The sequence below is a fragment of the Gymnodraco acuticeps genome, unplaced genomic scaffold, assembly GCF_902827175.1.
Source record: "Gymnodraco acuticeps unplaced genomic scaffold, fGymAcu1.1, whole genome shotgun sequence".
NCBI classification, from domain to species: Eukaryota; Metazoa; Chordata; class Actinopteri; order Perciformes; family Bathydraconidae; genus Gymnodraco; species Gymnodraco acuticeps.
In genome coordinates this window covers 2,283,693-2,311,378 of record NW_022991180.1, presented here as the reverse complement: position 1 = coordinate 2,311,378, position 27,686 = coordinate 2,283,693, and the positions used below count along the sequence as shown (strand labels likewise).

Sequence of the window (27,686 nt, the reverse complement as noted above, 5' to 3'; positions counted from 1 at the left end):
AAATATACAGATGACCGTGAAGATAAAAAATCTATAAACTGTCTGACAAATAAAAACACTATTGAAGGGCCAATTTTCTGTTAACAGAATATACACAATATAAGTAGGATATTATTTACATCAAGTGTGCATGGGGATCACGTAGACATGGGATTTGAGAGTTGTTTTATTAAAAACGATTTTTCTTGGGCCACCAAAAAGTGCCTATGTTGACGCAACTGTGTTAGATAGGGGAAGACAGAGGGGATGACATGTGGCAAATTGTTCCCTGTTGGATTCAAACCCTGTCCCTCCACATTGGGACCGAGCCGCAGTACATAGGCTGCCCGCTCTACCATCTGAGCTATGCGGCGGCCCTTGGATCGTTTTTTTAAAGCAGACTCCGCTGATCTAACAGAGGGGAGGGAGACAGTTCCAGTGGCATGGGGCCTTTACGGCAAATGTGCAATCACACTTGGATTTAGGGATGTCTGAAGTTTAAGTTCTAGTCAAAGATCAAATCTACGTTTCTCATGGAGGAAGAAGAAACATTAGGAGCCAGAGGGCCGATGTAGGACTTCAGTTATTATATTTTCGGACCGTGTATTGAAAATGATGATTGTAAAGAGAACATAAGGATAAATTGCTCTATAAATAATAATGTATTGAGAGCCAAAAGAGAATAGTTCAATTGTAGGCGTCAGTAGCTCAGTCTGTTGAAACTTGGCTATTCAAACTGTAGCAGTGCAGACTTGTAGCTGGAGTACTGCCAGTTTGCCTCCTGGGTGCTGCCGAGGGGTCCTTGAGCAGGGCACCAACTGCTCCCGTACACCGAACCATTGGCAGCCTCTTCGCTCTGACACCTGTTACGGTTAGGGTTACCGGTGCATGTGTGTATTTGGTGATGCCATGTAATATAACATCAGATCGAAACATATCTTAATCTTGGTTAAGATATCAGCTTTGTTGTGATCGGGTGGCACTTGACATGATCATGTGTCAGTTATCTCATTGCATATCAGTTATCTCATCACTGGGCATGTATCTTTAAAACTGTAAGTAAGCATACTGTTCAGTTAAAGTCGTTGTATTTGGCAGTGGAGACATTGCTCTCTATTTGCTGTGTGCCTCTTCTGCAAAAGTTATTGCAAGAATTTCAACCACAATGCTTTATTCCTGCTGATCAAGATTACAATTACAGACCTTTGCAGGAAGGACAGTTCACTGATACACACAGGAACATAGAAACCTTGGGAACAGTCAATTGTTGTTGCTGCAATAATAATAAGAGGACCACAGGCAACATGAGTTTTTTGTTAATGATGAATCAGTCAGTAATGATTTAAAAAACACTCGATCTGAAATGTATCTCCTTGGATGCCTTGCCCTGGAGATGTTTGCTTTCCAAACTGTGCACTGAATAGTAAGAGGATCAGATTGTTTTTGCCACATCACACTTTCTAAGCTCAAAAGACCAAAAACAACAACACAGATAAGCCTTTCAAAGCAGCTTTCTGTTACTTACCCAGACATGGAGTTTGTCTTCAAAACGGTTGACTATTTAGCCATCCCCCACTGGATTACAGACTCAATTATTTATTCTGATCTGAATTTAAATGTGAAAGCTTTTAAGATGTGTAACTTATCGTCAAAGCTGTTCATTATGTTCTGTTGGGGTGAAACTAAACTGAATTGGTAGAAATTAAGTTAAAGGATTTTGCAACCATCAACATCAATTCATAATCACTGGGGACAGCCTCAACCTGATGACTCTGAACAAAACTACCCATTCATATTGTTAAATTAAATTAAACTGCAGTTTATTTTCTCGACTCATAGATCTTTTGGTGTATAATCATATCAATATACAGTAAAAATGTCAGTGTAGTTGATCAAATTCAGTTTACAATAATAAAGCAGAAAAAAACCATTTCAAAAATAGTTAACGATTATTTTCCTGTAGATCGTCTAATTGGTTAATTGACTCTATTCAGGCTTTACCCCTCAATTGTTTAGCATCAATTTCAACCTCTCTTAAAAGGAAAGACTTGTGATATTCTTTTCTTTTTTTATGTCTATGAATCCCAGCTCTAACCCTTTACTTAAGCTAGTTGTCATGCCTCAGTTTCTCAAGTACAGGGCAGTAGGTTAACCCCTTTAAAATACCCCACAACATTCCTGACTTGTTTGGACATAAACATGAACATGTGAATGAATCGTTTCATCAGGTACAGGAGGGTTATCCGTCATAAGATAGATGGATATATATATAATGACTAGGCATTAAACAGTTGACAGAAATGAGTAACTTGTGTTGTTTTTTTCCTTTTATCTGCATTCCAGTGGATAAATGTCATCTATCATTGTTACTGTGCTGAAAGAAAAGTTAGTAGTCCATCGGAAGTGTTTAGAAAATACATCTATAAATATTAGTGTCATCCTACTTTACCTAAATTGCATCTGTAAGTGGAATAATAACATTGATCAGGTTCCCTGCTGCTCTATTCAGCATTCTGTGCCTTTTTTTTTTACCTCTGAATAAACAAACGCTTTAGTGGCGAGCTAGAGGACGGTAAATTAGAAATTAGCATTTCTCCGGTTTACCGCACCACTAAGCAATACTTTATCAAAGTCATATAACCAAACATATTTAGGGTCCATATTTGAATTTACAGTTTCTTAGAATAACAGTGATTGAGTGTAGTTTATTGTGTAGAAAACATGCTTTGACACTGTAAGGGCTCATATTGGAAATGCCCTGAATTTGAGTCAATTACAGCTTATGTGCACTTTCATTTTCCACGAAACTCCTCAGAGAGAATCCGCAGTGATCCTTTAAGTCTTAGCTTACAGGCAGATTTTGCACGGCCTTGCAGGTAGTAAAAGTGTCTGCTCAGTCAGCTGCACTTCAGCCAGGTTTAGGACGCTCTGTGGAGGAGAGCCAGGTGTGCCACAGAGCCTCTGTCTGGTGAGGACAAGGCTCCGGACTCAGCAGGTCGCATTCGGGGGATTCTGCCTCCGATACAAAGTCAAGGTGACTCATGGTGGGCGAGAAGTCCACTCCAGTCCAATCTGAGCAAAGCAGTAGAGGAAAGCCAGCATAGGCAGGGCAATGGTGGACCAACCTGAAATATAAAGAAAACAAATGTACTCATATCATTAATTTGTAAATGATTAGACTGCTATGCACAGATATTTTTTGGGGGTTACTAATTAAAGAGCATGACAGAATATGAGATGATTGCAAAATTAGGTAATCAGTTTATCCGGTTTTATTATTTATCGGTAAGCGTTTGATTAAAATGAATTTTTGAATTATTGTCTTGCAGCAAATGAGATAAAATGATCAAAAAAGAAGTAGTTTCAGGAAAACCAGTTCTATTCATTTTTAGACACCACACTACTTATGTTTCAACCTAGGAAGAGTTTAGTAACTGGTGGAATAACCCTGATTAACAATCTTTCATTATTGTTGGCCTCCTCTTCATCTTTGTCACATTGCTGTTGTCTGACTTTTTGCCACTCCTGGCAAAACAAATTCAAGCCGCTCGGCTTTGTTTAATGGCGTCTTCCCATCCATTGTTGTCAGGGGTTTAGAGAACACAAACATTTTCATTTTACTCAAACATATATCTATCAATAGTAAAACCAGATAAGTGATACATTTGCGGTGGTCTCTCCAGAGCTGTATTTCACAATAGCTTCACCGACAGGCAGTAGTAGTTTGCTTAGTTATCCCGGCTCTTCTGTGTTGTTTTACAGTTATTCCTTTTTTCTATTTATAGCAGCGTCTTGGTTGGTCGAGCTGGCAGGTAAGCACAGCTGTCTGCGCCTCCTCCTAAACTGGCTTGCCTCCAGATTATCCCAGCAGCTTGCACCTGCACCCACAATGCTTTTCAATGGTCTATTCTTTTCCATTCATGTCAAAATCTCATTCACATACACACGGGCTGCTTTGTGCACAGCTGTACTGTCCGGCTCCTGTCTGCAGGAGAGAAAGGTTACACGGGCTGAGCCTAGAGAAGCCAGACTTTTTATTATGCATCTTTTTATGCTGGAGGACATTTTACATGTTCATAAGGAATTTGTAATATTATGCATTTCTGATATCTAAATAAATCATACAAAGCCTTTTAGTTTGTGGCCCTTCAGGTGTTTTATATTTGCATATGTTTCATTAAAGCCCTCAGTGTTCAATATATTGTCCATCCATCTGATTTAAAACTAACAGAGAAAGCAGAACTTTAAGAAAAAGCACACACAACTAGTAAAATGTGAGAACCTTGTGGTCACAAATGAGAAATCGTAGGATCTACTTGACCTTTTGGAACAAGTTTTTGCTGCTGCTAATTACTCAATCCTGGCAAAGACAGTGAAAACAATTACATCTCCTTCATACTCATGTTACTATGACTCTAATCAACCACTGCTGTAATTAAACCAGTTTCTCTGCCACTTGATTAACAGAGTGCTTCGTGTTCATGTGAGGGGGAAAGACCACGTGCAGAGGCAACTCAAAACTAATATCAAACTGCTAAGTGATCAGAAGGACTGTGCTACTTGGTATATTTTACATTATCAATAGCCTGAGAAAACAAGGACTTGCAAATAAGTAAATGTGAGGTTTCTTTTGCCATTTGAGTCTCTGTTTGTCTGACTTATCGTCTGTAATTTGGGATGAATCGACATTAATCATTTTTCATCTGTTCATGTTTCCTCCAGGAAGAACTGTGTTTGCTTTAGTGACCCATGCTTTTTCATCCTTTGGCATCATCAGGTCAACGTTGTAATTTCACTGTTTATACATCCTGTATATGTACACAAGACAAATGACACACGCTGTATTTCATGTTTAGTGCTAGTGGCTAATGCTAGCCTTTAAACCTGCTAAACATCATCATGCTAGCATTTTGACTAGCCATGTTTCCAAGAATACATTTTCATGCTCATTTTTCAAGTATCGAATTAGAAAAGCTGTGACGAAACAGCAACAGTTAAAAGACCTCCTTAACTGCTGTTTTTGTAGGATAATTTATAGTACTGGATAACAAGAGTTGGAAGTAAATCGATGTAAAGGGGTTCACTGATTTATGACCACAAAGTAATAAAAGCGCTACTCAACAGTCTGCATAAAAACGTTTTAATTATGGCTTTCAAAATGTGCTGCTATGATTCACACTTTGTATTTAACACTACACACTGTCTACTAGTATGATACCATTTTAACAACTCTGTGACCCAGCATTATGTCTCTAAAATAATCACACATTGGGGCTTCTGGGTGGTATGTGAAATAACAAACCCATATCCTTACAAACATATAATACTATAAAGACCATTTTTCTTAGATGGTGAAAGAAACATTTACCACCAGAGAAGTCAAAGAGTGCATTTACGCTACTGCATGCACCAGTATAAATCGCAGACAGGCTGATTTAAAAGCATTGATCTCATGTTAATGAAGCAAACCAGCGCTAGCCCTCGGTGGGATATTATGCAGACACAAGTAATGGCTACAGGCATTTCTGGTGGATCCATTACAGTTCAATTTAAAAGTATAAAATCTGTACTGAGGGAAAAGAAACACGATTAATAAGTGGTTTGTTCAATGGTCTATTTAAATATTTTAAATAAGCATCAGGCATTGCCCTTTTTGGATCTTTATTTTTGTATTTTAAATGGTCCAAATGATCTCCTTAAAGGCAAACTGAGATTCACAGTTTAGTTTCTAGGTCTAACTCTGAATAATTTACAATAGAGATGGTATTTTATAACACCCTGCTCTTATTTTTAGGTTTCTCTTAACTTATTTACACCAAGTCTACAGGAAGAAGCATAATGTTCCACACAATTTGCTGTGAGGCTGAAAAAAAACTAAACTGCTGACTGGAATATGATCTGCTACGGGCTGTTTAGGCATCATTTGGAGAGGCCCAAAGACTGTACGACATTAACAGAACATAAATGCTAACGCTGTTCTGGGTCTGCTGGATGTGGAAATAGACAAACACCAACTTTATAAAAGTGTTTACAGCTTGTTTCACTTCCCCTGTTGCCAAAAAAACGTAAGTCTGCTTTAGAAATGACTAAACTAAGAATTCAGCATTAAATAAGAGTTATTGTTGATACGTTTATATCACTCTATTATACGGTGAAGTATCAGCACTGACTCCGTGCCCGACCCAGCGGCGTCTGCAGCTCAGACTGCTTATCACGAGGAGGCAGGCTTTCAGGAGGGCCTGCCATCTCGCTTTAGGTACCAAATGAGCCAAATAAAGACACAGCGGGTGAAACAGGGACTGGCACAACCACTTCGCAGATGTCTCTCCATCAGGAGAGTTTGCCCATACAGAGGCACAATTAGTCCCAGTACAACCCGAGCCTCAACATCCACTGAAAACACAGCGTAATATCGTCACTTTATTCTAATCGGTGTATGTATAAACTACATGTATGCGAGTTGTCTCTTATTTTAACCATACTATTTTTAGCTGCTTTCACTACTGAAGGAGAAGTTGAAATGTACTACAATACAACTCACAGTACCTTAAAACATTTAGAAACACATTAGGGCCCCACAATATGAAGTTTTTATTTTAACATTAAACATAGAAACCTTTCAATGTTTAACCAATATTATTTTTCATTGGTGAGTTTTGATTTTTGTTTAATTTTCATGGAAATATTTGCCTTTAATTCATTTTAATTCAGCAACATATTTGTTGTATCATAGAATCATAAAGAGATCTGTTTATTTCTAATTATAATCAAGCAATATAGTTATTGCGACACTCAACCAAGTTGTCGAATATTTTCCCCTTGACGTGCAATCTAAAGAATTTTATAAATCCTGCTTACTAAAAAGCACATAGACATCGAGTTGTAAAAGCTTTGTGGAAGTGGATTTACCTTGAATGAAGACACGCTTCCAGAAGATTCTGCCAACATGTATCCCCCCGAGGAACACCAGATTAGAGAGGATGAGCATGGCGGTGGAGAAGGCAGAGAGAAGGGCAATGCAACGCCTCTCCATCGCCGGAGAGACATTTCGCTCCTGGGAAATCAGTAAACAAAAAAGAGAGAAACAAAAGATTTGCAACGTAAATCTGAGAAACTGAGAGCCGTAAAGTACTAATGAACTCTGCAACCATAAACTAGAAGAATTACAATGTGCCTTCAGACTTCATTAGAGGCCAAAGAAGCAAGAATAGCCTGAACATTTAGATTGTTAATGAATTGGAAACAGACTTTAACTCACATTAATGTTGGCCGTACATGCCAATTAGATATGACAGCTTCCAACCCGTTTGTCTCTCGTCTGTACTTACTGCAGCAGCTCCAGGCATTATCTCTTCTTAAATCAGTTTACATGACCTCTTTATTTCTAGCTACAGGAAATGTTTCATCATGCTCACACATCTAAACTGTCAGACTTTAATTGGAATCCAAACTCACAACAATGGAGTGAATGTAAGATGAGGCAAAGACAGACTTCAGTGTGTTTTCCACCACAACTCCGGCCCAATTCATCAGGGCCCAGTATCGCAAGTAGTCATGGCCGCCGTGCCACAGGCAGACGAACCCGAACGCAAGGCCAGTGGATAACATTTGGTAAAGAAGACCGTGGCGAGAACCTCCCAGCGGCACGTAGATGTATCTGGAAACATGAGTACATAACAGTAAAGAATACATCTCTAAACACAATCAGAATCAAGCAATAGCTCTTTAAAGGTCCCCCATTATATTATTTTTCAAAAATACATTATAGGTAGGGCTGCTCGATTATGGCAAACAAATCATAATCTCGATTATTTGGGTCAATAATTGACATCACGATTATTAAAAACGATTATCCATTTACTTTGAAAACATCCATTTATTGAAAAAAATTGTTTTAACAGTATGTTTTTAACAGTTGATTACCCTGAACTTTAAGTATAATTCAACTGAAAAACCAATTAAAATTTTTTTTTTTTTAAATTAAAAAAAATGATATTAAAAAATTAAATAAAAAAGATAATCGTTTTATTTCGATTATGTTGTTTTTAAAATCGTTGCAAGCCAAATCATAATTGCGATTCAAATACGATTAATTGAGCAGCCCTAATTATAGGTCTCAGATAGATCTCTGAAGTGTTTGGCTCGAAATACCAAACAGATCACGTGGACGTTGGTTATTGGCTAATGGTTACACAACCCCAAAAAACCTTGTGACATCACGAAGTGGCCAAAAACTGATCAGCTACCTTTCAGACAGGTTTTTATATTGATAGATCAGGACCAAAAGAGAGAGGATCTTTTTCCTGAAACTTTCTGAGTCTCTCAACACAGAGGGGACACATATTTATGTATAAAAGACATGAAAAAGTGCATAATAGGTGACCTTTAAAGTAATGACCCGGCCAACACAAGGCAAGGCAATTTCTTGTATATAGCACACTTCAAGGCAATTCAAAGTGCTTCACAAAAATGAAAAACATTTACATAAGAAAAACATACTGTAATGCAATAGTAACTCTTTATAAAATGACAGCCATTAAAAACCAATATAATAAAATAAAACAAGCTAGAATAAGATGGGTATACAATACAAGAATAAGAGTTACGGTGCAGTGTAAGATATACAAAGTCTTGTGTTTAATCAAAAGCAGCGGCAAAAGAGAAGTCTTCAGCCTGGATTTGAAAGAAGTGAGAGTTGCAGCGGACCTGCACTTTAATGGTAGTTTATTCCAGATGTATGGAGTATAATCACTGAACAATATTTGGTTTTGACTCTGGGGACAAAAAGCCGACCAGTGCCAGCAGACCTGAGAGGTTTGGATGCTTAATAATGTAGCAGAAGATCAGAAATGAAAGAGAGAAAAAACAGGGATGGTAACAGACAGATCTTTTGTGAGGGCAGGACACACATACTGGAGAAGTTAAGTTGTAAATGGCCCCACATTGCACCAAAGAATTGCAAAGAATACTCATGTTCATGCCATGTTCTTTGGTTTTTGGTCATCATTGCTTTGACGTGTGGTGCTAAAATAGAGGCACTTTCGGGAATATCAATCATATCAAGTTGTTAATAACGCTGCAACTGGGTTAATGATTCCAGAGTGGTTTTGGTGATTTGCACCAAAACCATGACACATAGTTAACCCATTTTCTTTGTCAAATTGATTGTTGTCTTCCATAACTCTAGTGAGGTCTTGTTTTGGTTGGGTAATGTCTGATTTCAACATATTGGTTAAAAAAAACAAGCAAATATATATCTCATAACCCACTACTGTGGTTTAAATGAGATTACACTTCATGCGTTGATAAAAAATAGCCCACATGATGCGTATAATATCCCATCAATCAGTAAAGATTGTGGTGCATGCTGTGAAGAGAAATGGCCTCAGATATTGAGAGAAGCTCCTCTGTTTCATGCTGAATCACTCCAGCACACTTAGAAACAAACATCACGTTACAGTATGTCTTGTTGCTGAGCTGGGAACTAATTATCTCAGCCACCCTGTGGATAATCAATGTTCCTGACTGAAAGATGAGCCAGCATTTTCTGAGCCTTAAATAGAGTGGCTAGCTTGGATGCAGGATGAAAGTAGAAACAGATGGAGAGGAACCAGAGTGTTAGGGCAAGAGCAAACTGAATACCTAAACACACTGAGAACCCATCCATCTATTTAAATTAGCAAGATGTAGGTGGATCCTAAACAGATGGTAATCAAACTTTGAGCATTTGGAGATGCACATGAATGTGTGAGTGAGTAATCAATTTGTTATGTAACACTTTACTATTTCAAGCAGATGGTGCAGACAACATGCAGACAAGGTTCAGAGACTGGCAGGAGGAATTAGTCTTGCAACTGTTATTGTCAGTTTCTGTGCTCTAATAGAGAAACAGTGTACTTTGTTCCTTGCTTTAAAGGGCAATAATTATGCTAATATTTCTAGTTCGTGCGTGTATTCTGGGATTGTACTAGAACATCTTTATAAGCTTTTATATGTTGACAAAACACATTATTTGTCTCTTTCTGTCTGAATTTACCTGTGTCCACCCCTCTGTCTGAACACTCTGTTTTAATGGCTGCCTCTTGAAGCCCCCCTCCTGGAAAAGCCCAGTCTGTGGTCCGTGATTGGCTCTATGAAAAAAAATATGGTGCGTCTTTGGAAAAGGTAGTTGCTAAGTCGTGGGTGGAAATACTTACATGTGAGGCGGTATATTCTAATGAGCGTGTATGTGACATATGAGGGGGAAAATCTAAATCTGTATAGCGTGTTATACTAATTTTCAGGTTCATATTTGTTTTTTTGCCTCTTCTGTGACATGTCTCCTTGCTTTAATGTTCAAAAAGGTCTCTATTTTTCTCATACTGCCTGTGCTGCAGCACCTTTTTCACCCTCTGTCTGAAACCAGAGCCCAGTCTGCTCTGATAGGATAGCTAACTGGCTTTTTGGTGATTGGTCAACCGCTCAGAGATGTCCCGCCCATTAGCCTATCACGTACAATGTGTTGAAGTGCTAGTCAGGAACGTGGGTGTTATGTAGTGATGTCACTATGTTACATAAACAAAAAAGTCCAATGGAGGCATGTGTGTGGGAGAGAAATGTAGCCGTTACAGACCATCACCATGCACAAAAACCCACTACAGGTAAGGGAAAACACAATATCCCATTTCAAATCCCTTTTTTTCTGACTCCAATATTACACAATGAGGTGCATAAGCACTGAACAGGTGAGGTTTTATGATATAAAGTTGTTACAGTGAGAATTAACAGAAGCTTTAGCTGTAATCAAAACATTAGTAAGATAATTTGTGAAGAAAACTCTATCACATGATTTTTGGTGCTCCTCAATATTTGTGCTACAGGTCAAATGTAGCCCACTTCCTAGACTGAGTTTGGTCATTTTGTCATAACCTGTCCCATGTAGTGAAAAAGTGACTTTTAGCAATGTTTTGTCATCTTTAAGTGCAATCATACCCCTTCCAGGCTCAATCCAAGCCTCCACTTATTCATTTTCACATATTTTCTCCCAGATCTCCTCATTTATAACAGCAATAACTCCACCATTAAGAGCTTTTTAGTTATCTGATAAGTGTTTGAAACAGAGAACCTGAGCAGAATAGATGCAGAAAGCCTTCAGGAATGGTGAAGAATGAGCCACTTAGCTGCCCAGGGAGACGGGGTGTCAGTGAGTCATGTAGAGCACATCATTTAACACCTACGCTCTCATCTAGCGCTCTTCAGACAATTTCAACAGAATTTCAGAACTCCATTAAAACCTCTTTAAAAGCGCTTTCACTCGAAGGAACGTCGGGGCATTGTGTCATGTGTATAATTTTGCATCAGCAGTTGCATCATTGCAAGTGATGCCATTAGGCGAGAGAAAACAATTTCCAATGGATTAAAATGGAAACTAGCATTTGCAATTTAAATTTGAGGTTTTTTTTGCCGATTAATTGGAGCCTTTTTAGCCATCTGATATGCTGAATTGAATTCTAAACTCATCTTTACCTTCTGAAAAGCAGGTGTACATGTACGTCATAAGTGTCAACACTAAAACTAATTAGCAAACAAAAACCGAGACAAGGGACATTTTACACCGGATAGCACTGTGTTTTCTGACAAGCGTGCAACTGTGGCATCGCCTTGATGTAGCAACCTGCCTCTATTAAGCGGACCATAACCTCCCAATAGGCTGCGTTTATCCAAGTGTGCATCATTAAAAAGCAGACAAACTAATAACAGCGTTGTCCAAATTACAAGTGCGCAAACACACAATGCTCGCATTACGTATGCACATATTAAACAAGGAGGCATTTCTCCAGGGTGCGGAAACGGTAACACAACAGAAGAACTATTCACCAACAACAGCCAACCTCATAATCATGAGAAAGCCTTCATGCAAATGAGGCGTCCTCGTCCATTATGATAAAACACGCAGGCAGGCAGCTGGAGAGTGGCACCTTTTTAAAGGTTATTCAACTGACAAGTTCAATGCCCCGCAGGAAACAAGCTCTTAATAGTAAGTGTGCGATTAATAACACATACAGTATGAGTAAACACAAGCTAGATAGACGGATAGATAGACCGATAGATAGATAGATAGACAGATAGATAGACGGATAGATAGATAGATAGATGGATAGACAGATAGATAGACGGATAGACAGATAGATAGACGGATAGATAGACAGATAGATAGACGGATAGATAGATAGATAGACGGATAGACAGATAGATAGACGGATAGATAGACGGATAGACAGATAGATAGACGGATAGACAGATAGATAGACGGATAGACAGACGGATAGACAGATAGATAGACGGATAGATAGACGGATAGATATGTAGATAGACAGATAGATAGATAGACAGACGGATAGACAGACGGATAGACAGACGGATAGACAGACGGATAGATAGATAGATAGACGGATAGACAGATAGATAGACGGATAGATAGATAGATAGATAGACAGATAGATAGACGGATAGATAGATAGATAGACGGATAGACAGATAGATAGACGGATAGATAGATAGAGATAGATAGAGATAGATAGATAGATAGATAGACGGATAGATAGATAGATAGATAGATGGATAGATAGATAGATAGACGGATAGACAGATAGATAGACGGATAGATATGTAGATAGACGGATAGACAGATAGATAGACGGATAGATATGTAGATAGACGGATAGATAGATAGACAGATAGATAGACGGATAGACAGATAGATGGATAGAAAGATATATAAAAAGATGTATATAATATAGATAGACAGACAGACCGACATACAGCGAGATACTGTAGAAGGATAGGTGTATATATATATAGATGGATAGATATTTAGAAACTAGATACAGATAGACAGATATATTGATATATATAGATATAAGAAAAGATTGATAGAAAGGTAGATATATAGAAGACAGAAAAACGGACAGATAGACAGACAAATAGACAGATAGAGGGATAGATAGATTATTCAAGAGTTGTTATTTGATTTAGATATCATTTTTACATTTTAAGTAGTCATTAACATCTGAATTAGTCCGTCCACCACTCATGAAGTGCCTCTTACCTGATGAGCCATCGATACAGACCGGCGTCAAAGTGCCTGAGTGAAAAAAAGAAAAGAAAAGAGAAATGAATATTGAGTCTCACATTTACATAATAATAAAGCACCGAGTGAGACACACCTGAGAACTGGGCCTTATATAAACACATTCAGTATGTGTGCATGCTCTTTGTCATTAAGATGATTAGAAAAAGTGTTTTTTTGTGTTGTGCTGCAAGTAAACTGAGGCTGTTTGCGAATGATGTCAGTGGACAGCTTTATGCATTCCATCAATGTTGTCAACATTGACCAGCTCAGCACACGGGCCGGATTGGAGTGCATCGGTGTCAGCACATTGGTCGATCCGCATTCTTACTGCAAAACCGAATGCACTGCCTTCCATCTCAATTGTATGTGATCTGAGTTAAGAGAGCAGTTTCTCAATGAACTAAAGGAACAGAGGATGTTTGCTGCAAGAAAGTCTTTCCTGCATGGTAATTGCAAAGTATAACCATAAGGGAGACTGATTTTTCTCACAGTTTCTCACTTGCTTGTAAGCGTTTTGAGCACCAGGAAAAGCGCTTTATAAATGTAATGTATTATTATTATTACAGCAGCACTGATGTGTTTTTCTCTATCAGAATCAGAAACAGCTTTATTACCAGGTAGGTTGACACGTACGAGGAATTTGACTGCATAATGTTATGGTATCAAAGGAGGTCTGCATTTACTTCCATGTTGGTTCAGTCTAAGCCTTGTTCATACACTCGGTCAGTTGCCAGTTTATTAGGTATATCCAGCTAAAACTAATGCAACAAATCCTGCCTTCATGAAGTTTATCATTTTAAAAAGGATGTTTATTTAACTTTAATACAAATGTATCATCCACATTTTCAAATTCACTGTGTGATATTTCACTATTATATTTTAGAGGATGTAGTTTGTGATACAGTTAAGCTGTAATATATTATACTAAGAGACATTTGAGTTATTTAGCATCCTCTAATAAATGTAATTAGGGTGGACAATGTAATATAAACAGCTGTCAGTTTAATGAAATACAGTTCAACAGCTCCACAAACTGAAGCATAAATGATCATGCATTTTAATAAAGTTATATTCAAGGTAGGATTTATTGTAGGATGTTGTATTACAGTCGACTGGTTTTATTGTATTTAATGAGCTGGTAATGGTGTATATTACACCATAGTTCACAGTGTGTCAGCTATTTACTGTGTGCTAAATGTTCCCCATTTGTTTTACCTGACTGACCTGAATACTATTTTTATGTGTCTTCGCTGTCTTTCTATACTTTAATTATTGCTGATTAAGGTACTTTATCCCAATATAACAAGCAGTACTGCAATGTGTGTGTTCCTTTAACTTGAGCAAGTGTGACCCCTTCAGCATGAACCAGGCATAGTCCTTCGCTTGGAAGTGAAAGTGTTAAATGAGCTTCATCACATTTTACAATTACCATGACATTTACTTTTAAAGAGGTAGGTGGGACAGAAATAACTGTGTATGATGTGTGTGTTTCGACAATCTCATGCTTAATGAGTGTAGCATAAAGGAGGGACAGAAAACGTGGAAAATAGCCCTTTTCAACCTGCACAGGAAGGGGAGGAGATAAATCAGACACACCTGTGAGCAGAGGGAAGGTAAACATCTAGCAAAAGCATGGAGGAGATCAGAAAGTATGGAGAGCAAGGAGATAACTAAGTTTTAGTTTCTGGAGATCTCCGCTTATCCAAATGACTAAAAGTGACATGTATAAAAGTAGAGTAACAGTTATTCTATGTAGGGGATTGTAATGTATTGATCCTGGAGCAGGTTTGGATTAAGTTTTTCTAACTCCCTCTTTGACCTGCTGTTGGACCTAAAGTAAGGTATGTCTCCTTCCTGTCTCCAGGCTTCTCATATTCTCCTGCTTCATGTTAATGTGCCCTCAGCCTAATTGCATCTATTTTTGCCCTTTTCCCCTGCTCATTGCTCCATGGACAGTTGATTTAATTAAGGGACAATTGATTTCCGCCTCATTTGAAGTTGGTTTTTCGTTGATTTAATGGACATTTTCTGAGTAAGAGGCTCACAACTGTTTGACATTTCATTTATTTCGATTATTATGTGGTTTAATGGAGAACTATTAAGTTAAAGATGTCTGTTTCCTTTTTATCTTGTCTACTTCTGTAAAAGGCTACCAAGGTTATCCAAACGATTTCAATCAATAGTTTTGAATGGCCTAGGACTATTCTGATGTCTGGAGCCCAATTCTTACTTTGAATATTCAAGAAAAACCAAGATAACAATATAATTAGCTTGACCTAAGTTTTTTACCGAGAAGATGACCTTTTTTCACAGAATATTTTCCTTTTTGACACACATTTTAAGTGGCAATCTATTTGGCGATTATTCATTTTTTTAACACAAATGTTTTTCTTTTCATGATTTACTTTCTAGACTACTTAGCTGTTTTTACTTAACAAAAAACAACATCATGTAGTCTTCAAATGTAGGACCAACCCCAGAAAAAAACAAACTATTTTAGCTTGAGTCTGAAAGAATGATATAATGTTCCTGGTGCAGAGGTGACCTACAGTATTGTTCTGATTGCCAGTAATGACAAAATGACACAATTATCGGGGCCCTGTCTGAATCTTATTGCAAAAGCACAGTGAGCACTTGAGGCTCTTGACATTTCCTTTTCCTCAAGAATACCAAGCATGCTAGCTCTCCTGTCGCTGAGGGAATGCTGCGGGACCAATATAATAGCACATTTATGTCAGGGGTAACTAGAATTGTTTCTGCAGCTTGATCTTACCTCCACATCCCTGTGAAACTGTACATGATGCTGACACAGCGAGGGAGCTTTGGGGGAACTAGTTGATCCATAGAAGCCAGCATGGATGGAAAGCCGAACAGAACCAGATACTTCACAAAGAAAAACTGGACAAGGGCCAGCGCCAGACCACCTGTGAGAGGGGGAAAAGTAATGTTTATTATGTAAATGATCAAGAACAGTGCTCTTTAAGGATAGGGATAGTTGTATACTAAGAAAAATAAACAATGACTGTCAAACTGCTCAGCTCACTTTATTAATTATTGAAGTCTATTGTATTGGTTGGCATTGGGAACAGCAGCTGATGTACTATGTGCTACATTTGAAACCCTAATGAATACTTATCCATAAATAAATTATAATTTTATGAGAGTTCCTCAGATGCTTTTCAGACTGCAAACCACTACTGTGGACTTTATTTTAGAATAAACTGGGCAGTTATTGTTTTTTCGTTTTAAAACAGGTGTTTTGTATAACCCAAATTCACTATATTTGCGTGAAACGACTTTTAAAATAATACAACACCCTCTATTATAAGAAAGGGAAACACTTGTTTTAATAAGGAAAAAAGGGAGGAAATCTCAGGAAGAGCAAAAAAGGAGGGATCAATAGGTAGAACTTGGCAAACAAAAGATTGTGCTGACATTTAATAGCTGCTGAGAACAGTTAGGCTGAATTGCAAAAAGGAGGCCAGTAAATTATAACGATTCAGATTCTATACCTGTTTATGGCGACGAGGGGGCAGACAGTACAACGGCGAGTGAGTAAATTACTGTATTAATTAATGGATAAGTAATAAAACTTGAAAATCCCAGAGGAGCTTCACATCTAAAATAGGATCAACACAAGACTGTGCATGCAGAGTATTTATGACCACAGCGTCCTCCTAAGTAAATCACTTAAAGGTCCCATGTCATGGCCATTTCTACTGATCATAATTCCATTGTTGAGGTCTACTAGAATAGATTTATATTGTGCAATTTTCCAAACTCACATTGGTTTCTCATACAGCATCTCTGTAAAGTATGTGTATTCACTCTCTGTCCTAAACGGCTTGTTGGAGCTCCTGCCCCCCCCTCCTATGAGCCCAGTCTGCTCTGATTGGTCCGCTCGCCCACTCTGTTCTGATGAGTCCACCACTGTTACAGTGGAACATCAGTGATTATGTGTTTCAATGGCGTGAGCAACCAGAAAATGACACCAGTAATGACAAACAGATGAGAATGCTGCGTGGGGTCTGGGTGCTGTGTTGGTGGGACGTTACACGGCTCAGACAGTGTGAGCGAGCTGGGTTACTGGTGTGTAAGGGGGCTGCAGCACCCCCATCTGCGAGGCTCCACTAGCACCCCTCCCCCCCGCGCCACAGTTTCGCCGCTGCAAGGCTCCACTAGCACCCTCCCCAGCGCTCCACGGAGGGTCCATTTGGGTATGGTCTCGTCACTGTACCCAGGAAGAAAAAGAGAAATCTCCAACGAGGCGTTCCGGGGCAGCATAGACAGGTCTTTTCTGTGTTAGAGTTTTACTCGCTACAGGGTGTACTTTGAGGGTTTGCAGACGGTTTACATGCATACAAAGCTAAATAACACACAAGGGGATGGGTAATAACTGGAAAAGCATGTCATGGGACCTTAAAACCTCCCAAAAATAAAGACGCCATGTTTCCTGCAAAGACTCACAGGGCCCTTACAGAGTATTTCAACTATAACTTTGGCAATTATTTCTTACATTTTGGAAACAACAATGTAAAAGCAAAAAAATACATTATCAACAAACACCTATTCTGTAACTTTATTTAAATATAAACACAATCACACCACAGAGCATGCCAACTCAAATCAAGACCATTAAGTAAAACTCTTATCGGCATATCTGACTTTTAAAGCCAACTAAACACTTTGGGGTAAGGGGGAGTAACATGTTTTAAATTCTTTAAACATTAAAGCTAGAAGCAATGTACATAGCAGCCAAAAATACACCCAGAATAAACACTTACCCAAGGCCCAGGGAGGGAGGATCTCTAAGTATGTCTCATTAGATTGGATGGAGTGCATATACATAACATGGATCATGTATTCCGCGAGGCACCACCACAGTATGATTCGTCCTGATCTGAGCACCAAGTAAATGACACCAGATTTGTCCCCGTCACACTCCTCAGCAGGCCTTTGCATCTGAAAATACAGAAAGTGAGTTGTTGTTAAAGGTTGCTGGTTGCATCTTCACTACAAAAAGAGCAACCATGTAGTATGAACACGTATACATCTACTCCAAAATTGTGTATAAAAACAAGCAGGCATAAAAAGTTAGTATTATAACAGTGGATCAAATGAAGGGTTAGCTATTCCTCTTCAAATCTGGTAAAAATGTACGTTTCAATTTTCATAAATGGCCCACCACTGATTGTCTACTATGTTTTTAAAAAGGTGACCTGAGATCACCTGCACTTAGGAGCAGCAATCAGCCGCCTCCAGACAGTAACAAGAGGCAATTTCAACAGTATAATTTGCTTTTGTTTACACTCTTACCTGCTCAGTGTAGTCTCTGTACGAGATAATGGGTCCATTGTAGAAAAAAGGATGATAGAAGGTGTATGAAAACAACCAGCCGAGCTGCACAGCTCCACCACCGTCTGCAGGGCTCCAGCAATGCTCCAGGCTGAAGCTGATGAGGCGAAGTCCACAGACAGCGACACTGAAGACGAGCAGATAGTACTCCTCCTCGGTCTTATACCAGCCTCTCTGTGTAACAAAGAGGAAGGCCAATTATTTGTTATCACATTCCCAGGGAATCCTTATATAATAGTGACAGTCTGACACTAAATGTAGATATGCTTTTAAAAATAGTTCTTATATGCTTATAGATATGACACATTAAAAAGGGGAACATTAGCAGATTACAGCATAACACTGGTAATGAAGATCTGTCAAGACCTACTAATAAGCATATGTTTGAGACACATTTTAATTAGGTCTGCTTAACAGCATTGGGAATTGTGGTTAAACACAGGACTCAGTCTGTGTGCAATCGTGTTTGAGCAAAGGAGGCAGATCTTTTGAAGCATTTACAGGTCTGTCAGGTCTATTTCACATTTCCAACCATTGTAGCATAGTTGCTGGCTATAACCATGTTGATGTGTCAGCTAATGTGCAGTTAAAGGGTATTTATAGGATTGTTCTACACCTTCCCAAGTCAATTCAAACAGTTTTTAACTTCCAGCTGTAAATACAGTAATTGGGCAGTCAATCAGCTCATACTGTAGATCCTTACATAAAATGTATAGAGTATCATGCAAATCAAAACCGGAGGAAGATAAAACAACCCTAAATGTACTAAAATACCAGTGTTCATAATAACAGATAAATTAAGACATACATTGAATTGAGTCCTATAGTCAAATTTAAACTGAATTCAAATATTGTTTTGTCAGTCAATTATCATTGTTGTGTGTTTACATGCATTAATCCTCAGGTATTACTGGAAATACCAAGTGTAGTATCCTTTCAATAAAATGCACTCAACTTTTGTCTTATAACCGTATTCTTGTTATTGTGTGCCCTCTTGTGTTCTTTGAAAATATGACATGCAGTGAAGATTAATGGTAGATGAAACAGTTAGTATGCATGATCAAATCGAAATAAAAAATGGACAGTATCATTTCATTGCGACTAAGAAATGGTAAGTTCAAGTGAATTTGATGGTCAAGACAGATGACAGACTTTGTCCACCCTATCTTTATAGCTTATTTTTTGTAGTAGATTCACATCATATTTTATACGTTTTATCCTTTTAAGGACCGACTGTATTTTTTCTTCATTACAAGTAAAATAGTAAAGACACATTAAATGTTTCGGCTATGTAAAGATGATTTTTAGATGTCATCCGTCCAAAATCAGGAACAAATCATATCCATTTGACATACAGCCTACCTGGATCTCTTGTAGTGGATGGATGTGAAGTGTGGAGAGCAGCAGAAGGTTGCAGCACCATGACAGAGCAGGCTTTTGTAATTGGGCCAGTGAAAACGACAGGCCCACATGTACCAGCAGCACGCTCACACCTTTAATCCCCAACACACTGCTGGCTGCTAAGAGGCCATATATGGTGAGTGCTGGCACCCTAAGCTGTAAAAGAAAAACATAAAAAAAGGATGTTGCATTGAGTCATCTCTTCCCTGATAGCAATATTCCACTTCACAGTTCGGTAGCAGTTTCCTACCTTGGGATTAAAGATGCTGGTCAATCTTGATATCACGCCATGACCAATTAGAGTCCACAGCAAAGACTTCTTAGCCCATTCAGTCCAGAAACTCCACTCAAAGTCAGAAAGGTCCTGACAAAAAAATACTTAATTATGGCACTCTAAATCACACCTTAATTACATTTATTAAACAAATTAATGCCTTTCAAAAACTAAACTGAAACACACTTTCCGTGACACATAATAGTGTGTCTCACTATGAACTCAAAACAAACTTATTTTTTCAGTGAGATGCACAATAATGTGGGTAAAGATCGGGCTTTAGATCAGTCATTTCAACATTGAACTTACCCTTTTAAAACCCTTGACAAGGCCTTTTTCCAACTGGAATCCTCTCTCTAATCCTGCTTCATGCTCTGAGGTACAAACCAGGAAATAACAGTTTATATTTTCTTAAACTTTTAAAGTTCATTGAACCATCATACAGATGTCTGTCCATACCTTACCTTTGGAGAACCTGTGCAGTTGGTAGAAAGAGTAGAGATGTGAGCCTAAGGACAGCACCCAATATGCAAGGATCTCTGTCCTTGGCAGAGGCGCCAGTTGAGCCAGAGATGTCATCAGGGGAAATCACTGCTATAGTGCACCTATAATGAAGTGAGTCAATGTATATCCTGTACAAATATTAATTAGCACTAACAAAAAGAAACATACAATATATCACATAAATGTGGTATTGAAATCTGTTTTTTCTTTCTATAAAAAAAAAAAAGTTGAAAGCTCGATCAAACTGAAACTGGTATTCTTTAATACATTAAACAATTTACGATTATATTTCCCTTTTTTAACATTAGCAGCATCAACTGGAAACATTTCTGAACATCAAAAACAAACTGAGGTAAAATTGCATTATAGCCATATTAGGTAGGTAGTTAGATGTAATGGTAGATTATGTTACACTTTTAATACAAGTTATAAAATGTTAAATGGCTTCTGCTGTTGACACAAGTAACCAATGGCTACATAAACCTGTATAAGATTAATGTGTTGTGTGTACAGTGGTGGAATGCACATTTTATATACTTGTATTTTACTTAAGTAAAATGAATACTAATCCATGCAACTTATTATTTTAACCCACTGGCGGATAGATATTTAGAGGAAATAAAGCACTTTTCAGTCCATAACATTTATTTAGTAACTTTCTGTGCAGATTGTTATCATGTATATGAACTAACTAATATGAATATTATGTAGTATTATTGTTATAGATTACAGAAACGTTAGTTTAAAACAGTCCACCATTTTCAGCTGCTGCATCTGTACTACTTTTGGTATTTTAAGTACATTGTGGCGCTAACACTGGTTCTTTATAATAACATTATTACTACAGTACTTTTACATTGTATTGTTGCATTACTTTACTTTTTCCACCACTGATATGTATAATTGTCATCGTTAAGTACAGCATCGTCAGGAATATGCCAACCGGTTGGCATGGCAATCACTGCCGTTGCTAGGTAACACTGCACCCAGCGGTTGCTGCTGACTACAACGTACTAGTTTACACGGGTAAAATAAAGTAGCGTTAACTGTTGGCTACCGTTTCCACTGTTATCGTTTCTGGGCATTTTATTGGCGTTTGAGAGAATTACGACACCACTTAAACCTAGTCGGCGTGTGTCTTCATGTTGTTGTGCTAATTTGACCATTATTTGTATTCCCAATTTGTTTAGGTGAGCTGAAAACTTCCGTAAACTTTCCAGTTGAAATGGCAGTTAGCTGACGTTAGCTAAGCTAGCTAATCACGTTAACAAGTTGCAGTGTTACCTGATACTACTGCACCGCTGTCCATTGCAGTGCTGTACAGTGTAAACAGCCCTGTCTGAAAGCGCTTGGACCAGAGGAACATAACGTTAGAACAATCCGGCATCCAACATTCAGAGGTAATGATTTCTTCTTCTTTTTCCTTCATTTATGCCATGCAACAACTTTTTAGAGCATGACCGCCCCCATCTGTGCAGGAGTGGCTCCATTATGCCAGGAAAAATATGCTGTAGTCAGTGGTTAAAAAAACTCAGTTATTTTCCACCACTGAGTAAAGGACAATATCTAAGTACATTTACTCAAGTACTGGACTTAAGCACACATTTGAGGTACTTGTACTTTACCCGACTATTTTCAGTTGTTACTGCTTCATACTTCCACTCTACTACATTTGGGAAGCAATTAGATGTATTGTTCATATTTGTTTACTAGTTTCTTTATAAATTCAGATTTTGACACACAATAGAAATAAATACTACATAAAATATCATTATTATTAATATAAACCATCAAAAATGATATTTAAATAACTAAAACCATGAGTGGGTTAACAGAAAATGTATTGGCAGAAATTCTGCTAACATTATTTATACAGTTCTAGCTTCTTGAATGTGAAGATTTATTTTAAAATGTGTTTTGTTTTCTCTGCAATGAGTACTTTTACTTCTAATACTTCAATTACATTTTCATAATCATACTTAAATACTTGTACTTAAGTACCATTCTCGATGAAGTACTTTTACTCTAAATTGAGTATTTGTAAAGTACTTTTACTCAAGTAAGGAATCTGAATACTTTTTCCACCACTGCTTTAAGAAATACTTAGATTTTAACTCAATGACGCCTATTTAGTCATACAAAATGAAAATGTATAAGGATCCTACGACTATATTTAAAAAATAGTTAATAAAATTGGTAAGGATTTTTACATAAAACCATTTCCTTTGATATTTTATTCACTCGACAAGAGAATTGTTTCAGTTTTAAAGGGTTTATTGTGGAGAAAGTGTTGGTAAGGTAGGGTGAATGATCAGCATGCATTGCGACATCATTGTAGGGTTATCACAGTTCCACAAATAAACAGAAATCCCTAACAACAAAAAGACCCTGTATGGTGAATAACAAATGTGACATCATGACTGTGCTCAACAGTAAAATAGCCTAAATATATCCTTCATACTTCATTAATTCTTTCAAAATCTGCAACTTTTCTGACAAATCAATTGTTTTTACTAAACGTATAGACTTAAATAAACGTTATGTTTCATCCTCACACAAGCTTTTTTATTTGACTGAAAACCACGTACAGAGCAAAAAAGAAACATGACCACATTTCATATACACTTTCAGTTATCCACACTGAGGGATCAAATTCATGAATATAACAGTTAACCGTAAGCTCTTCTGTTGTGTACAAGCTTAACGTGTTTGCAAGCATTCATGCAACGTCAGTGTTATCACAGTATGGATGTTTCTTCACAGTTCGTCGGTCTCTCCATCGAAGGGCACAGCATCTGTCTCCATATGAATGCTGCCCGGCTCACCGTTGCCCACCCAGCCAATAGGAGTGCGGTTGAAGGAAGGCCGGCAGCCGATTTCATGCTGGTACACCATCGCGGGTTCAGGCTCCTCTTTGGCCTCAGGTTCTGGCATCTGGAATTTCAAGAACTGATTGGCCTTCTCGAAACCGCCAAACGGCATGGCAGACCTAGCAAAGCAAGGTGAGAGGATTATTGAAGCCTCTTCTTTTCGAAGAACACCTACAAAGTCAGGCCTTGCGGGACGTACCTGTTGAAGCTTTTGTACTTGCGCAAATCCTTTGCATCACAAGGACCAGCCATTCCACCTTTCATAGTCGCTACCAGAATTTCATCCCCCTTCATGGCCTTCTCCCATGGCGACACGTACAACTTCAAAATACGCATCGTCTTAGATGCATCATCACTTCCACCTCCTGTGAAGAAAATATCCACGACTAGAGCATAAGACACTCTCAGCTTAGTTGGTAACATTAAATAAAGTTTTACAAATATGTTCATAGACTTTGGGCTGGTTTCAGTAATATTTGTGATGTTGAACAAAAAAGTCTCTCCAAGAGTTTGGAAATGTTTGACTATGAAACAGAATCTTTCTACAATTAAAAAAAAACAACATGGTACCTACCTTTAAGTGGAGACCACCCACTGTCTCCTTCTCCACCTTCTTTCCCATGGTCGCCCCCACCCTGTCCACCTGCCCCTGCTCCGTCTCCTGCTCCTGCACCTGCTCCTGCACCTGCTCCTGCACCTTTGCTTCCAGGCTTGGGAGGAGGCACTGGAGCTCCTCCTTTGCCGTGCATCCCTACAAAATTCAGTCCAACCTGTTTGCTTACAAAATGTCCACCAACATTTATGATGTCACCTCTCATCTGACCTCCCAGAGAGGGAACAAACTTCTGGAGGTCGTCCTGAAAGAAAAATCATGGATATATTAAACACGTGACATCATTTACTAGGTTTTATCTTATAAAAGTTCAACCTGGAAAGGCTTTACTGAGAACTCTCAGTGAGCATTGTAGGCTTTATCTTCTGCCAGTCAATCTGAATATTTATCGAGCTGGTTTGATTGATCAATAATTATCTAAGGGTTTTAAGATTAACTTTAAAACTAAAAAAATCAAGTACATTTTTGCTGTCCTACTATTATGTTTCTTTCAGACAGCTGCTGTATAATATGAATTAAAACACATATTTAATTAGGACAGATTAATGTTGTAAAGTGACAAGAATGTGTGTTTCTTCAAACATTGCAATACGTTTCTCTGTTGAATGTTGTGTGTGCTATTCAAATTGTGTCGTATATTTATAAATCTTTTTTAATGAATTGGATTTTGTCATCCCCTTAAGTTTTAATCTCACCATAGCCTCACTGCTGAAGATGTCAGGGTTGTTCTCGTAGATGAACCTATCCACTCTCTTCTGCCTCATCCTGAACATCTTGGAACCTTTGTTGTTCTGCAGGGAAAGCTCCTCCAGCATGATGTCTTTGGGAGACCTGATCTTTGTTCCCAGGTCCAGCTCGGCCTCTGGATCTGACTCATACTCTAGGTAAGGAACATTTGAATAAGTGTTACATTTACAAATGTCTTAATGTGGAACTAAATATTGCCAAGTAGTCTGGGTGTCTCTGTAGTGATATGCAAAACACAAACAAACCCTAACCAAGTATTTTAAGACATCATTTTATGTTAACATGAAAAAGCTGCAGTTAGCATATGGAAAATGTAACTTTATGCCAACCTTACCATCCTGAGTGATATGTGTTAGGTCGGTTATGATCTTGGCGAGATTTTTCCGCTTGTTCTGCGGGGCAGGTTTTCCCAGAGGCATGACTGGAGGATCAGGAAAGACAGGGAGTTAGCAGTAACAATATTATGGTTACAAATGATCAAATGTAATGTATCATTCCTCAGCGATAGAGCGTTATCAAAGTGAACCTCTTTCCCAAGAAACAAAATAAAAGTAGCTTCTCAAAAAAACATTTAGTTATTTATCAATCAATTTAATATGAATAACATTGTTTCTATTTCAATATGTGTGATTCAATGTAGCAACTTGAGGAACTCGTGCTCAATGTCATCTATCCTATTCAAAGGAAAAAATGTACGGCAATGGGACTAAATCTGTGTGGGTACAGGTTCACTCAAAGGTTCAGATTAAATAACGGGAGTGTTTTTATATTTCCTTTCTAGATGCATTCCACGCAATAAAAAAAAGAAAGAACATACTGCTTTACTTCCTTGACCATAGTACAAACGTATCTAGATCCCTCTTTAGTCTCACCACCTGCAGGGCTATTCAATTGGCGGCCCGCGGGCCAAATCCGGCCCCGGGGTGATATTTACTGCCCTTGGAGTATCATGTTAAAAAGTAATCTACTTCTGTTTTTTTAGGTTTTTTTTGTTGAGTTTTTAAAAAAAATATTTTTTAAAGAGTCCTTTATTCCAGAGAGGGTGTTAAATTGAGAGATAGAGACGAAGACATTGCCTGAAAACTTCGGCGGGCTCGGGTTTCGAACCCACCTACTAGCTACTGTAGTGACAACTCCTGTCATTTATTGCATCTCTGCGTGAATTATTAGATAATTTCACCTAAATGAAATCAAATGAAATGATGTTGATGGTTAAATTAGCTTCACATGTAGGCCTACTGAGTTCTGAACTTGCCATTTAGATCTAGAAAGGCCTTGGGACTATGTTTGATTTAATTAAACACAATATACGCACTCCACTACGCTGTTGTAGTATTTACTGTATCTGAAGCTCTTAATATGATTGCTCATATTTCAAGCCATCTTTTTCCCGGACCCTTGCTTTGGATCATTTTCATCATCTGGCCCCCATTTCAAACTAATTGAATAGTTACCTACAGCATCAACAACCCCTGAAAGTGAATCTACGGACACGGACACAGTTCAGAGGGGCCCTGCTCCTTTTTCAAGTTCAAGGGAGATGTCATTGCCCTCAGATTCCCCACGTTCCCAAGTGAAAGAAATGTCTGCTCCAAAGGAAACATATAGCTGAATGTTTGTTTCAGATCTGTTTGGGGACAAGACCTGTACACAGACTAAGACAACATTAACCAGATCAAAATGTGCTAGTGCCATTCTACTGCAGTAGAGGTGAAGGCCTCATGATCATAAAATAGCATCTGATCATATTCCCAAATCTGCGGCCTGCATGGGAACATGTAGAAGGGGCAATTGAGGGCATTACTTTACTCTCTCATATGACGCGATATCGCTCACCATTAAATCCCTATAACTTTAACAACCATATTTCTTACAACCTGTGGATCCTTCCTTTTCTAAGGATATTCATCTGGTGTTATACATTATAGTTTATTTTTTTTTACAGTTGTTTGTCTTCTTATCGGATAGGCACCTTCAGCTCTTAACAGTTTCTTTAAGACCCAGTCGCGTAGCAAAACATCACATCTACTGACTGTAACTCAACCCACTGCAGCTATTTTTAACTGCTGTTTCAAGCCAAGACATTTAAGCGACATGTAATGCCGTCATTTGGCTATTAAATAGGCTTGACACAACCCTAAGGACACAAATCAAACCTCCCGAAAACAATTCTGAGTGAATGTTTGGACCTCTCTCAAAACACAAGTGATAGCTCGAGTTGCTGTAACTGTTAATGTGAAGGGTTCTGGACACTGTTATAGTTGCCTTAAATAATTACTAACTTAGCCTTGCGCTCAGATTTACCTCCCCCCCCCTGTTAGAGATTGGTAACACCATATCAAATCTTAGCAACGCCCACCAAGAGGGATGGTCAGCACATTCACCCATTCCTCTGGTAATTTTAAGACGTACGATGAAAATGTAAAAGCAGCAAAGTGACTCCTTTTCTCTTAATCATTTGTGAAATCAAAAATATTTCAATCAAAAGCGAGCTATAATCTGGTTACTGAGTTGTTGAGCTCCTCTTAGATTAGATTCTCTGAGCTCAGCTGCTCAAACCACACAATTTATGATTGGGAACATCTTAATTGCCTCTCTCCATTTTTGTAGTAGCCAGAATCCAAATCCAAGTTGTATTAGTAGAACAAAGAACACCGATGGGATGCAAATCCACTCACCGGGTTATTGTTGCAATCCTGGGAGGAGAGACAGACCTATAAATACCAAACAGAGAAGAGGAGACTCAGGGCCCGATGCTGGGGATCTGGATCACACGTTTACAAATCCCTTAGTGCCTCTGAACCTACGTATGGCTAGACCCAGTTCCAGGGA

General features: G+C 38.3%; 2 protein-coding genes across 4 annotated transcripts; both read right to left on the bottom strand.

The window, feature by feature from the left end:
• Nucleotides 1-1,772: 1,772 nt before the first annotated feature.
• Nucleotides 1,773-22,041, bottom strand: hhat (hedgehog acyltransferase). 3 transcript variants are annotated; one of them, XM_034237815.1, is made up of 12 exons: nucleotides 21,909-22,041; nucleotides 20,585-20,725; nucleotides 20,430-20,494; nucleotides 20,097-20,210; nucleotides 19,808-20,002; nucleotides 18,407-18,619; nucleotides 17,875-18,052; nucleotides 15,864-16,014; nucleotides 13,067-13,102; nucleotides 7,435-7,636; nucleotides 6,889-7,033; nucleotides 1,773-3,104 (listed from the first exon to the last, which is right to left on the bottom strand). In XM_034237815.1, the coding sequence occupies exons 2-12, from the start codon at nucleotides 20,697-20,699 to the stop codon at nucleotides 3,019-3,021; spliced, it is 1,500 nt and encodes a 499-aa protein (XP_034093706.1). In that variant the 5' UTR covers nucleotides 20,700-20,725; nucleotides 21,909-22,041; the 3' UTR covers nucleotides 1,773-3,018. The 3 variants fall into 3 exon arrangements, with proteins under 3 accessions (XP_034093706.1, XP_034093704.1, XP_034093705.1); XM_034237813.1 differs by having other exon boundaries at nucleotides 6,889-6,917; XM_034237814.1 differs by having other exon boundaries at nucleotides 6,889-6,917; nucleotides 20,585-20,752; nucleotides 21,909-22,023.
• Nucleotides 22,042-22,880: 839 nt separating this feature from the next.
• myoz1a (myozenin 1a) lies at nucleotides 22,881-27,684 on the bottom strand. Its single transcript, XM_034237811.1, has 7 exons — nucleotides 27,662-27,684; nucleotides 27,533-27,568; nucleotides 25,189-25,275; nucleotides 24,803-24,987; nucleotides 24,069-24,351; nucleotides 23,694-23,859; nucleotides 22,881-23,613 (listed from the first exon to the last, which is right to left on the bottom strand). Exons 3-7 carry the CDS (start codon nucleotides 25,271-25,273, stop codon nucleotides 23,382-23,384), a joined length of 951 nt encoding a protein of 316 aa, XP_034093702.1. The 5' UTR covers nucleotides 25,274-25,275; nucleotides 27,533-27,568; nucleotides 27,662-27,684; the 3' UTR covers nucleotides 22,881-23,381.
• Between the last annotated feature and the right edge of the window lie 2 nt (nucleotides 27,685-27,686).

Bases quoted from the DNA above. Each gene is read 5' to 3' on its own strand.
- hhat (XM_034237813.1), bottom strand. From the start codon at position 20,699: ATGACATCTCTGGCTCAACTGGCGCCTCTGCCAAGGACAGAGATCCTT. The intron at 18,620-19,807 runs GTAGGCTGTATG...TTTGTTACACAG, and splicing joins ATCCACTACAAGAGATCCAG to AGAGGCTGGTATAAGACCGA. The intron at 3,105-6,888 runs GTAAATCCACTT...TTTATATTTCAG, and splicing joins GAAGCGTGTCTTCATTCAAG to GTTGGTCCACCATTGCCCTG.
- myoz1a (XM_034237811.1), bottom strand. From the start codon at position 25,273: ATGCCTCTGGGAAAACCTGCCCCGCAGAACAAGCGGAAAAATCTCGCC. The intron at 24,988-25,188 runs GTAAGGTTGGCA...TTCCTTACCTAG, and splicing joins AACACATATCACTCAGGATG to AGTATGAGTCAGATCCAGAG. The intron at 23,860-24,068 runs GTAGGTACCATG...TTTTCTTCACAG, and splicing joins TGGGTGGTCTCCACTTAAAG to GAGGTGGAAGTGATGATGCA.